The sequence below is a fragment of the Mesoplodon densirostris genome, chromosome 16 (assembly GCF_025265405.1).
Source record: "Mesoplodon densirostris isolate mMesDen1 chromosome 16, mMesDen1 primary haplotype, whole genome shotgun sequence".
NCBI lineage: Eukaryota > Metazoa > Chordata > Mammalia > Artiodactyla > Ziphiidae > Mesoplodon > Mesoplodon densirostris.
Window position 1 is genome coordinate 35175031 of NC_082676.1, and position 12848 is coordinate 35187878.

Here is a 12848-nt window from a genome sequence, read left to right on the forward strand (position 1 = left end):
GGAAACCCACAGCGCCGCGCAGCCCCGCCCTCTTCGAGCCGGCACTGCGCTTGCGCTTCCTATGCCAGGCCGGGTTAAAGTTGCAGCCGACAGCCTTGGGATTTAAAGGGCCCGCTGCCTGACCGAAGTTGGTTTGAAGGCAGGAGGTGGTTGGCTGCGGACGGCACTTGGTCATGGGACCTGTGCGGTTGGCAATGTTGCTTTTCATTTTGACTGTGTCTGGGACGCCGAAGGAGGAGGACGATGACACAGAACGCTTGCCCAACAAATGCGAAGGTATCTAAAGGGAGTAGCCCCTATTCGCATCCCCTCTGCCCCACCTCCGTCTGGGCCAGACCAAATGGACCGTGATGGGTGGGTCACCTGACCTCCTTCAGGACCTGAGGGAGGTTCTGATGGAGCCTGGTGGAATTCGAATGGGGTCAACGGAGGGAACGCATAGCGCTACCCCAAAACTATGGCACTACAATTCCCATGAGACATCCAGAGGGAGCCCGCTTTTTCTTGCTGGTTGGGGCCCCCCAATGGTTTGTGGGAATTGTAGTGCAGAGACTATCGGCCCAGGACCGACCAGTTTACTGAGCATCGTGTGTGTGTGTGTGTGTGTGTGTGTGTGTCTGTGTGTCTGTGTGTGTGTGTGTGTGTGTGTCCTCCATGCCACCAGACCTAAATCTGAAGAGACTGCAGGAGTGAGGTGTCGGGCTCATTACCTGTGGACATCCTCTGCTCCACCCCAGCGGAGACGCTCCCAAATTATAGGCCCCATGCCCTCCTGAGGGGTTTGGGAGTGAGTACATCAGCCTTTGAAGCTCATAAAAGAAAGAGGAGGCCACACAACTGGGAGAGGTTCCCCATAATTGTGAGGTTTTGCAGAGGGTGTGCACTGTATGAATTTTACAGTGAGCAGCATCTTCTGTGGCTGTATCACCTATGGGGCCCAGCTGGGAAGGGGCACTTCAGAGTGCCCTGGTCCCCTGGTTTGTTGCCTCCCTTGCTTTAATTTCTTCCTGAATTCTTTTCCCCTTCGCCTCACTCCACGCTGCATTTCAGTAGCAATATTCCTCCTGACTTGGTCCTCATCTCTCCTCTCCTTTCATTTGTGTCCCTTCTCTTAACCCCCTACACCTGTCAGTTTTTCTAAACACAGACTCAATTGTGTACGTCCTTGCTTTAACACCTCTTCAGGCCTCCTGCTGTGATTAGACTACAGCCAACGGTTTTTGGCATAGCATCCAAGTGTTTGTGGTCTGGCCTCCATCTTTCTTACATTTCCATACCCCACCTCCCATCCCCAAAGTGCCCATGCTTCAGCCATATTGAACCCCTCAGTGGTCACTGAGCCTGCCTCATCCTCTCACACCTCTCTGCCTTTGCACATTGTTTTTTTCCTTTGCCTGGAATGATCCTTGCCCTTCTGTATTTGGTTCTTCAAGACCCAGTTTAAATGTCACCTCCTTTGGAAGCCTCCTTCCTTATCTGTCACCTCCCATTGCATTGGAGGGAAGGAGAGTACCTGTGTCTCCCTGTGTATCCTTAGCATAGTGCCATAGGCACAGTTGGGACACTTTTGCTCCTTGCCCCTGTGTTTAGTTTGCTTGGCACTTCTGTATAGGCCTGTCCTTTTCTTGGGACCCACTGGTGCTGGGAAGACAGTGGTGGAAGAGACACAATGCTCATCCTTGAGGAAATCGTAGGCTAGTAGGAAGTCCATGAATGACCATTGAATGAATTTTGCATTTCCTAGTGAGATTAAGTCTCTTGATAGAGTCCATTACACAATATTGTCATCATATTTTTATCTATCCCCAGAGACATTGGCAATGTCCTGTGGATAGATCATGGGTCTTACTGCTCTCTGTGTTGCTTTTGTGCATCCAGAAGGGGCTCAACAAATAACTGCAGAAAACACCAAACACTTAGGCAGTGCTCACCACGTGCCAGGCACTATTCTCGGGGCTTTACATAGATTGATTGATTTAATCCTCACCACACCCCTGTGAGGGAGGTACTATTATTATCTTCATTTTAGAGGTGAAGAAACCAAGGCACAGCAGGATTGTCACCCAGCTACTAAGTGGCTGAGTCAGGATTCCAGCCTTGCCAGGCTGGCTCCAGAGCCTGCACCCATAACCATTGTGCTCTGCTGCCTTTGCTTATCTGCCGAATGAGTTGCTGGTACGTTTGTTTGTCTTTCACGTCCCCTTGGACATCTAGTATGTAAACTGCTGAGCCTGGAGCTACAGGAAGAGCTGAGTCGCACTGGCCGATCTCGAGAGGTGCTGGAGCTGGGGCAGGTGCTGGACACAGGCAAGAGGAAGAGACACATCCCTTACAGTGTTTCGTGAGTTCTTCTTGGTGTTCTTCCACCTTCCAATCCCCGAAGGAGCCCTGGGAGCGCCCACAGCATCCAGGGAGTCTTTGTTTCCCCTCTTCCCACAGAGAGACAAGGCTGGAAGAGGCCTTGGAGAATTTATGTGAGCGGATCCTGGACTACAGTGTTCATGCCGAGCGCAAGGGCTCACTGAGATATGCCAAGGTCAGACTCTTCTCCAGGGCAGGATCCCATCTCTCAGAAACTACAACCTGTACCCCCTGAGGTCCTCACGATGTCTGCCCAGCTCCCCCCAGCTCTGGAGTGTCCCCTCCCCATCGTAGACTCCCTCACCTCATCTCTATGGAACTCACCGGCGTCTCCAGTAGTTGACAAAGCTGATATGGCAAAAAGGGGAGGAGGCAGGGCAGTGGCCTGGGCTGATCTCAAATTCCCATCTCTCAGGGGCAGAGTCAGACCATGGCAACGCTGAAAGGCCTGGTGCAGAAGGGGGTGAAGGTGGATCTGGGGATCCCTTTGGAGCTGTGGGATGAGCCCAGCGTGGAGGTCACGTTCCTCAAGAAGCAGGTAGGATAAGATACTGCACTGCCCAGGAAGGTGAGAAGGGAACCTGAGAGGGGAGCTAGATCCTAAGGAGGTCCATCTTTGAGCAGAGCAGGGACTCTGCCATTGACTGAAGTGGGCCCAGGAGCATATCAAGAAGTAATAATGGAGGCTAATGATATATACTGCCACTTACTGAGCACCCACTGTGTGCCCGACTTGGGGCCACATACTTTCCAGCTGCTGCCTCATTTTACCCTCACAACAACCTGATGTGGTAGGTACTATTACCACTTCCCATTTTACAGGCAAGGAACTGAGACTCGGAGTATAATAACTTACTTGACAGAGTAGGTGCTGGTAAATGTCTGTTGAATGAATGAGGATCACACATCTAATAAGCCAAGTTTAACCTCCTGGTTCCCTGCCTTTCTGAAGTGGGGTGGGGAGACAGGGAGTGAAGAGCAGAGAGGAGGGTCTGCAGAGGCCAGCAGAGCAGATACCCTTCTGACCTTTCTACCTGACCAGTGTGAGACGATGCTGGAGGAGTTTGAAGACGTCGTGGGAGACTGGTATTTCCACCATCAGGAGCAGCCCCTACAGCATTTTCTCTGTGAAGATCATGTGCTCCGAGCTACTGAAACTGGTAAGCCGGGGGGCTGGCCCCTTTCTCACCAGGCCACAACCTTCCCTCTCCCCAGGACCAATATCTAAATTGTTTTCTATCACCCAACCTAGCATGTCTACAGGAAACTTGGACTGGAAAGGAGAAGATCACAGATGGGCAAGAGAAGACAGAAAAGGAGGAGGAGGAGGTGACTAACACACCAGGCCACCCCAGGCATGACCCAGAGGAACTCTGACCTTTGCCTTTGAGCCCCCAGGAGGGACAGGGGTCTTGGAGAGGAACCCTCTGAAGTCTGAGCGCTCCCTGCCCCACAGCTTTCAGAGTGTGTGTATGTGTGAGTGACCCCACCCTAGAGCGTGTAGCTCTTCTCTCCCATGTAGTCTCAGGCAGGATCCTGGTGGTGCAGCATCGCATGGCTATGGGGAGAAAGGTGGGCGCAGTAGGTGGAAGCCCGGTGCCGACAGATGAGTCCTCTACCTGCCATTTATCCCCTTGTCAGGTGTGTGTGGTGACAGTATTGAGATATTTAAATATGTCCGCTACTCCCCACCGGACCCAGAGGTCAACATGGCTTAGAAGCAGTGGACCTTGGCAAAGTCACTTTGCCCCTCGAGGATCTGTTTTTAGACTCTTGTAACAAAGAAGCAGAATGGACATTCTCTCTACGACCTATACACGCTGCCGGCGTCTAGGAGGCTACATGCCAACAGTCTGTGAACGGGAAGGGGACACTGGATGGGGACGGGGTAATATTGATAAGTTAGGTGGGGTAGACACTTGGTCTACTTCATATTAATTTCACTGCGGGGCCACCACGTAATATCAAAGGTGCCAAATTTTCTATAACGCTAGTAAACTTTTTTTTAAATATCAGTACGGTACGGCAGCGCCCAGTGAATAGGGCCGTTGGTCGCCATCCTGTTAAAAGCTACCGGTGCTTTGTAGTTTTGCAGCCCAAGGAGGGTGGCACAGATCAGCGAGCTGAGACGGGTTTCAGGCTTGGGACTGCGCAGCCGCGGTCCGCGCATGCCTGAAAACGCGACGGAATTAAGTTACGTGCGCGGCGACGCCTGGGCCGCCATACTTGGGTGACGGGAGCTCGCAGAGGACAAACTCCCACGCGCTTTTCCGGTGTCTCTTGCCTCAGGGTGAGGCAAGACCTAAGAGGCGCTAAAACTAGGTCCAAGGTAGAGAGCGGCGCCGGTTAGAATGAAGAAAATAACAACGTTATCTCCGGAGGGTGGCGGTTGAGGACCTCACACGCGAGCGGGGTGGTGGCCGAAGACGCTGAGGGACGAGCGCATTCTCGCCGAAGTACAGTTGGGCGCTGCCAACTTAAGGGTGTGAGAGGGGTGGCAACGAACTGAGATTCGCTCCGCGGAGGCTGGGCGAGTGTGGAAACCCGAAGGGAGCGGACAGTCGCCGAAGGCCCCACTTCCTTTCCCCAGCCCGTCCCTCTCCGGCCATGAGCGGTCTAGTGCGCACCGAGCCGCTGCTCGGGGAGCCTCCTCTGCGGGTGCCCGGCGACGCCTTTTCTGTGGTGGTTCTGCTGCAGGGCTACGCGGAGCCCGAGGGGGTCGGCGACGCTGTGCGCGCCGACGGCTCCGTGACCCTTGTTCTGCCCCAGGCCTGGGGCCCGGCCTCCGGCCACCGAGAGCCCCCGCCCGAGGGCTACGAGGCGAAGACCGCCCTGGAGGAGGCGGCCCGTGGCCCCATCCTAGTGGACACCGCGGGGCCCTGGGCTCGAGAGGCGCTCCTGGGGGCCCTGGCGGGGCAGGGCGTGGCCCCGGGAGATGTGACTCTGGTGGTGGGGACCCACGGACACTCGGACCACATCGGGAACCTGGGGCTGTTTCCCGCGGCGGCCCTGCTGGTCTCGCACGACTTTTGCCTCCCCGGGGGCCGCTACCTCCCCCACGGGCTGGCTGAGGAGCAGCCTCTGCGGTTGGGTCCGGGACTCGAGGTGTGGGCCACGCCCGGCCATGGTGGCCAGCGGGACGTGAGCGTGATGGTGGCTGGCACGGCCCTGGGTACCGTCATGGTAGTGGGCGATGTGTTTGAACGTGATGGGGACGAGGACTCGTGGCAGGCGCTGAGCGAAGACCCGGTGTCCCAGGAGCACAGCCGGAAGAGGGTCCTAGGCACTGCCGACGTGGTCGTGCCTGGTCACGGAGCCCCCTTTAGGGTGATCAGGGAAACCTCGGCGCCAGAGACAGAGGGTCTGAGGAACAGCCGGCCAGATCTCGTGATCGGAGACAAGGAGCCCACGGTGCACCGATAAACCCCAGTCTTGACTGGATTCCTTTCAGGGACCCCAGCCCCCCACCCCCAGACAAGAAACTGACGTCCAGGACACGAGAGGATGTGTCAGAGAGGAGTCATGGGTTGTCACTTCCAGCCCTTCCAGGAGGCCAGTTTTCCAGCGAGCACAGAGTAATTTTGCCACAGCTGTCACCAGGGTCACTAGGACCAAGGACTGGCTCAGCTGTGTGCCACCTCTCGGGCTTCATTAGTAAAATGGGAGAATGTTCTTGGGAGAGTCTTCCAAAATAAAAGTAGAAACTGCATTGAAAATCATACTGCCCTTCAACTATTCTCCAATAAAAAAGAAAAAAGAAAAAAAATCATACTGCCCTAAATGTAAATGTGAAGCGTTCATAGTGATAATCATGCAGATATAATCCAGCAAGTGCAACAAGGGGACACTTTGGCGATACATCGCCTGTTTCTTAGAGGAGGCAGCTTGCTGAGAGAAGGTGCAGGGCAGACAGGTATCATTCTCATCATCTGACTTTAAGTTATTAATTCGTTCAATGAATGCTGCTTAACACATCTGCAGTGTCTCAAGCACGGCTTGAGGTCACGGGGATACAGCAGTGAGCAAGCCAGACAAACTCAAGGAGACAGGTAAATAATAATAGTAGTAAACCAAATAATTACGGGTCCTGGTTACTGATACGCAGAAAAAGCAGGGTGAGAAGGGTATAGAGTACTGGGGTGGGAGAGTGGTCAGGAAAAGCCTCCGAGGTGATGTTTGATGAGAGAACTGAATGAGAAAAAGCTGGCCACGTGGAGGTCTGGGAGAGGGGCATTCCAGGCACTGGAATAGCAGGTATAAAGGCCCCGAGGCAGGCTTGACCTACTTGAGCAGCAAGAGGACCTTGGGGTTGGGTTGCAGAACGCTGGGGAAGAGTGGCAATAAATAAGCCCACAGAGTTAGTGCCATCTTGCAAGGCCTTGGTAACCATGGTTAGGGGTTTGGATTTGTCCTGAGATAGAAGGCTTTGGCTTTATACTGATATAAAAGACCAGGCCGTTGACCTGGTCTCATTTATGTTTTAAAATAACCACTCTTGTTCTGAGTGGAGAGAGGGTTGGAGTGGGGCAACAATAGAATGGGCTGGACTAGATCGAAAGCCATTGCGGTCTTCCAGATGAGAGAGCTTGATGGCACCTGCCCTTATCCCAGAAGTCCTATTGTGGCTGTGGTCCTCTTCACAACTGGGTCCCCGAGCCTGGGCCCTCCATTCACACAGCCCCAGGATGGACAGAAGCACTCAGGTTGGGGAGAGGAAAGAAAGGAGGAAGTCCAGCTTGTGGACGATGAGCCTCTCCGGGTGGATGCTGTCATGCAGGCCCAGGCTGGAGGTCATTTCCCAGGCGTCCACGAAGCCCACGTGGTCAGCAAAGGCAGCTCAGAGGAGCCCGTTCACCTGGAGGATGAACCAGTTGCTGCTGTACGTGGACTTGTAGCCAGTGTTGGCCAGTTAGATGACCACCAGAGTTCAGGGCTCCCAGGCCAGCAGTGCAGCCACGGCTGCCCAGATCCCTGCCAGTCGTTGCACAAAGATGGACAGAAGAAAGGCGGTGAAGTGGGTGCCCAGGCACCACCACGGTGTGGGCCCCCCCCCCACTTCATGGGCCACCAATTGTAATGAGGCCACTGGTGTGTGGAGGGAGCGCAGGGGCCAGCTGTGCGTTCCAGTGCCACACTACGCCCCGAGCAGTGTCCATGCCATCAGAGAACCCAGCTGACACGTGGTGTGTAGACCCACTGGCTTCAGGGCCGCACGGAGGACGAGAGAGGAGAGGACAGGTTATTTAGAGCTGTACACTCTCAAGTTATACAGATAAAAGTTCCAGTCCCGACTTACTTTCTAGAGCATGGGTATCCTACCCTTGACTCAGGGGCTGGTCACCCAGAGCAACACATCCCTTTGGCCACACTGATTGTCTCCAGGATGGACGGGTCACCTACGCTAGTCCAGTCTTAGTAATCTTAGGGGTTTTGCTGGAGCTAAGGGAAAAAGTCTCATTCTTTCCTGCAAGACTGACATGGGAGGATGGGTCATCTTGCCCCCTTGTTGGAAGAGCCCGCTGCTGCTGGGGCCACCAAAGAGGGAATGAGAATGAGAGAATGAAGCTGAACGGTAGGGGGCAGAAGTGGGCAGTGACGAGAAACAGACCAGATGACAGGTGTGAGCACGGAAAGCCAGATCCGCAGCTAACTCATCAGTCACCTGGGCTAATCAACTCCTTTCGTGCCTAAGCTGTTCTGACTGTGTTTTCAGCTGTTTACAAGATGAGTTGTGAATGGATACAAACACTGATGGAAATGATCCCTTAGAGACAGGGAGTGAGGACAACAGCATGGGGAGAGGGCTGACAACAGAGGGAAAAAGTGCTTAAGATATTAGGAGGTTGGGCCCAGAGTGATTGTTTCTTTCAAACTTCTTTTTGGTGAAAACTCTTAGGAAAACTGCACCTATATGATCAGCTTCCTCTACTCACAAGTCATTGGCAGACATTGGCTGCAGAATAACCCCGGCTTTCTTGCCCAGTTCTCTCCAAGAACAGCTCTCTGCTCCAGTTTGGCTGACTGCCCACTGCCTTTCAGACACCCACACCCTCCTCTCCTGCGGGCCTTTGAGCCCGCTCCCCCTCCACTCCCCATCCTCTCGCTTTTCTCCACCATCTCAAACACCCAGGCTCAGCTCTCTCACCTCCTACAGAAAACCACCCCTGAATTTGCCAACCTTATTTAAAACTCTAGCTATGCCTTCTCTATATTGTTCACTTAGCATTAGGTGATACCTGGTGTTGGTCATTATTTCTGGAAATGTCCTCTCCCCACTGTGCCCCTTGAGAGCAGAAGCTGCAAGGCCACTTGAGGTCTAGGCTCAGAAATTGCGCAATATCACCTACATCACATTCTGTTGACCAAAGCAGGCCAGCCCAAATTCAGGGATGAGGAAATAGCCTCTCCATCTTGATAGAAGGAGCTGCAAAGAATTTGTGGCCATTTTTTTCTGTTGCAACGTACCACAGTGGGTTAGTGCACGAATTGGTGATGCTAAAAGTTCCCCTTCTTTTTTTTTTTTTTTTTTTTTTGTGGTACGCAGGCCTCTCACTGCTGTGGCCTCTCCCGCTGCGGAGCACAGGCTCTGGACGCGCAGGCTCAGCAGCCATGGCTCACGGGCCCAGCCGCTCCACGGCATGTGGGATCTTCCCGGACCGGGGCACGAACCCGTGTCCCCTGCATCGGCAGGCGGACTCTCAACCACTGCGCCACCAGGGAAGCTCGTATATACATTCTTAAATGCAATCTTTTATGCCTTCTCCCATTGCCCAAAGCACCTGTCAATCACATCACATCATTCCCTCTTCACTTCCGGAAGGGGGCAGCACTTACTTCACAGAGAAAGCAAAGACCATTGTCCCAGCTATCTCTGCTTCAAGCCACCTTACCAGAAAATTCTGCATCTGCACCCAGGCTCACCTCCAGAAGAGGGGTGATTTACCCATTTATTGTGGGTAGCTGTAATTCATTCATTTTCACATGCGTAGTATTCAATTTTGTGAATTACCATGTAGTGTTGGGAAAACTAGTTATCCATATACAAAAGAATGAAATTAGACCCTTATGCCATACACAAAAATTAACTTAGAACAGATTGAAGACTTAAATGTAAGACCTGAAGCAATAGACTCCTAGAGGAAAACATAGAGAAAATGCTCTTTGACACTGGTCTTGGTTGTGATTTTTTTGGATATGACACCAAAAGCAAAGGCAGCAAATGAAAAAATGAGTGGGACTACCTCAAACTAAGAAGCTTCTTCATAGCAAAGGAAACAAAATGAAAAGGTAACCTACAGAATGGGAGAAAATATTTGCAAACTGTATAATTGGTTAATGTCTAAAATATATAAGGAATTCATACAACTCAATTGCAAAGAAGCAACCCAATTTAAATATTGTCAAAGGACATGAATAGACATTTTTCCAAAGAAGACGTACAGATGGCCAACAGCTATATGAAAATGTGCTCAGCATCACTAATCATCAGGGAAATGCAAATCCGAACCACAATGAGCTACCACTTCACACCTGTTTAGGATGGCTATTATCAAAAAGATAAGAGATAACAGGTGATGGCGAGATTGAGGAGAAAAGGGAACCTGTGTGCACTGACTGCTAGTAGGAATGTAAATTGGTATAACCATTATAGAAAGCACTATGGAGTTTCCTCAAAAAATTAAAAATAGAATTACCATGGTAATTACCATTACCATATGATCCCAGTCCCACTTCTGGGTATCCAAATGAAATGAACTCAGTATGTTAAAGAGATATCTGTACTCCCATGTTCACTGTAGCATTATCCACAATAGCCAAGATATGGAAACAACATAAGTGTTCATTAATGGATGAATGGATAAAGAAAATGTGAGATACACATATGTATACACACACACAGAGGAATATTATTCAGCCTTAAAAAAGAAAATCCTGCCATTTTTTGGCAGCATGGGTGAACCTGGAGGACATTTTCTAAGGGAAATAAGCCAGACACAGAAAGGCAAATACTGTATGATCTCACTTGTATGTGGAATCTAAAAAGTTAAAATCATAGAACCAGAGGATAAAATGGTTGCCAAGGGCTGGGGAGTGGGAGAAATGAGGAGATATTGATCAAAGGGTACAAACTTTCAGTTATAAGTTCTGGGGATCTAATGTACAGCATGGTGATTATACTCAACACTGTATTGTATACCTGAAATTTGCTAAGTGAGTAGATCTTAGGTGTTCTTGCCACATACACAAGAAAAGGTAACTATGTGAGGTGATGAATGTGTTAATTAGCTTGATCATGGTAATCATTTCACGATGTATACATATATTAAACCATCATGTTGTACCCCTTAAAAACTCACGCTATACAACCTAAATATATACAATTTTTGTTAGTTTTACCTCACTAAAGCTGGGGAAAAATAATTTTAAAAGCAGTTAATTTAATATTAGATATTGGAATGACAAATTCAAGTCAAAGCTGCTAACAAGAGCAAAAAACTAAAAGAAGAAATTGGAAAGATGGCCAAAAAGTAACAAATGGGAAAGCTGGTTTGAAGGCCACAGAGACTGTAAGGAACAGTTAATGGATCTAAATCATAAGCATGTTTGGCTCTGGGTTAGTTACCCCTATTAATAGCAACACCTTATGGTTAATTTAACTGTGACCCAAATAAGATCCCTTGCTCATTAATCTGGTATTGAATTTTCTATTAATTTGGTACTGAATTCAGAGGTTACCAAATAGGCATAGAATAATCCCATCTGATAGTGGGCTTCTCCAAAGAAAATTTTTGCTTCTGCCAAAAATTTAGGCTAATAACTTCCTAGAGTGTGTTACTTAACACAGGTTGAGGTTTTTCCTATCAGTGGTTCTGTGAATTTGGACTGCACATCTACCTAAGGGCTGGCTTGTGGGTATAAATTCTCCAGAAAGAGTTTTCTCTGTCTGTTCTGGACCAAGGTCCAAGACAGTCAAATTCTTTGAAATCCTCTGCTTGAGTGTGGCGTGGTGGTCTCCAGGTCACACAATATGAGGGTGTAGAACTTTGAGACCCTGACTTTATGCCAAGCGGGCAATTTCCTATTAGACTCACCACATTGTCAAAGACTTTGGGGTCTGTATCTTGCTCTTGGCTTCCTGAACACCAAATCTCAAGTTTCTTGAGCTTGGCAAATGCCCTCAAGGGGAAAGCAGTCATTCGTGTATTACTCTCTGAGTTCCCAGTTTCATTTAGATTTTGCCCTCTGATAACTCCTTTAAAATTTGACAGATTATCAATGCATTTATTTATTTATTTGAAGTAGATAGAATGTGTTTCTTTTTTTAAATTTATTTATTTATCTTTGGCTGCATTGGGTCTTCATTGCTGCACGCGGGCTTTCTCTAGTTGTGGTGAGCGGGGGCTACTCTTTGTTGTGGTGCGCCGGCTTCTCATTATGGTGGCTTCTGTTGTTGCAGAGCACGGGCTCTAGGCACGTGGGCTTCAGTAGTTGTGGCACGTGGGCTCAGTAGTTGTGGTGCACGGGCTTAGTTGCTCCGCAGCATGTGGGATCTTCCTGGACCAGGACACGAACCCGCGTCCCCTGCATCGGCAGGCGGGCTCTCAACCACTGTTCCTATTTTTGTCTTACACTTTTTCTGCCTTTTGTGGTCTTAATTGAGCATTTTATATGAATGCAGCATATATTATAGAAACATAATGGTTATTGCATTTATTTGTTCCAGGGACAGGAGAATGGTGAGGAGGCGGGAACTAACATTTATTGACATTTCTGTGGGCTGGCTAGATACATAGTTCTATGATTGTTCCCTTTATTTCCCTTTACTTCTTTCATTATCTCTATGATTGGATATTTGCCATTTTAAAGGTAAGGAGACTGAAGCTCAAAGGTTTTAAAATTTCCTTAAGACCAGTGTCTAGCATGTGGCTGTTCTGTGGCTTAAATCCAGGTCTTTCTGACTCCAAAGCCCCTTTTCTGTCTAATGAAAAACGTCATCTTTTCCGGAGATTGTTTTGGAATTAGAAATCTAGGAATTTGACATGTAAAACTCTCAGTTTTGTCACTGTTTCATTTAGGCCCTAAGAAAAAATTTAAAGCTCCCCAAAGCAAGGCCCCAGTAAGCAGCTCATCTGAGGAAAAAGAAGCTAGAATACTGCCAGAGGTCCTGACCCCACCAGCTCCTCCCGGGGCCTGTCCCATGGTGGGGAAAGAAGGGCCTGCACCCCAGGAGCCATGGCCTCAGGAGGCTGGAAGTGTCCTCTCTGATGATGGAGCCTCCAGTGACCTGGACCTGGACCAGCTCATGGAGGATGTTGGAGAAGAGCTGGAGCAGAGGGAGGAGCCACAGCACAGAGAGGACGCAGGGGAGCTCGCTGTGTCCTGCTGTGAGGAATAGCTGTGGCCTCGCACCTCCTTCCTGCTCTCTCATCCCTTCTGTGGGAGCAGGAGGCAGAGCCTCTCAGAGGATCCCCGAGAAGCTGATAAAT

The 12848-nt window shown here is 50.0% G+C and overlaps 2 protein-coding genes across 2 annotated transcripts; both read left to right on the top strand.

Annotated features, from left to right (window-relative positions):
- Positions 1-64: 64 nt before the first annotated feature.
- Positions 65-4376, top strand: CNPY4 (canopy FGF signaling regulator 4). Its single transcript, XM_060078668.1, has 6 exons — positions 65-276; positions 2215-2341; positions 2440-2536; positions 2777-2899; positions 3404-3521; positions 3614-4376. Exons 1-6 carry the CDS (start codon positions 174-176, stop codon positions 3736-3738), a joined length of 693 nt encoding a protein of 230 aa, XP_059934651.1. The 5' UTR covers positions 65-173; the 3' UTR covers positions 3739-4376.
- A 96-nt stretch (positions 4377-4472) lies between these two features.
- Positions 4473-6115, top strand: MBLAC1 (metallo-beta-lactamase domain containing 1). Its single transcript, XM_060078667.1, has one exon. It carries the CDS (start codon positions 4969-4971, stop codon positions 5782-5784), a length of 816 nt encoding a protein of 271 aa, XP_059934650.1. The 5' UTR covers positions 4473-4968; the 3' UTR covers positions 5785-6115.
- Positions 6116-12848: the final 6733 nt, after the last annotated feature.

Bases quoted from the DNA above. Each gene is read 5' to 3' on its own strand.
- CNPY4 (XM_060078668.1), top strand. From the start codon at position 174: ATGGGACCTGTGCGGTTGGCAATGTTGCTTTTCATTTTGACTGTGTCT. The intron at 277-2,214 runs GTATCTAAAGGG...TTGGACATCTAG, and splicing joins CTTGCCCAACAAATGCGAAG to TATGTAAACTGCTGAGCCTG. The intron at 2,537-2,776 runs GTCAGACTCTTC...CCCATCTCTCAG, and splicing joins GCTCACTGAGATATGCCAAG to GGGCAGAGTCAGACCATGGC.
- MBLAC1 (XM_060078667.1), top strand. From the start codon at position 4,969: ATGAGCGGTCTAGTGCGCACCGAGCCGCTGCTCGGGGAGCCTCCTCTG.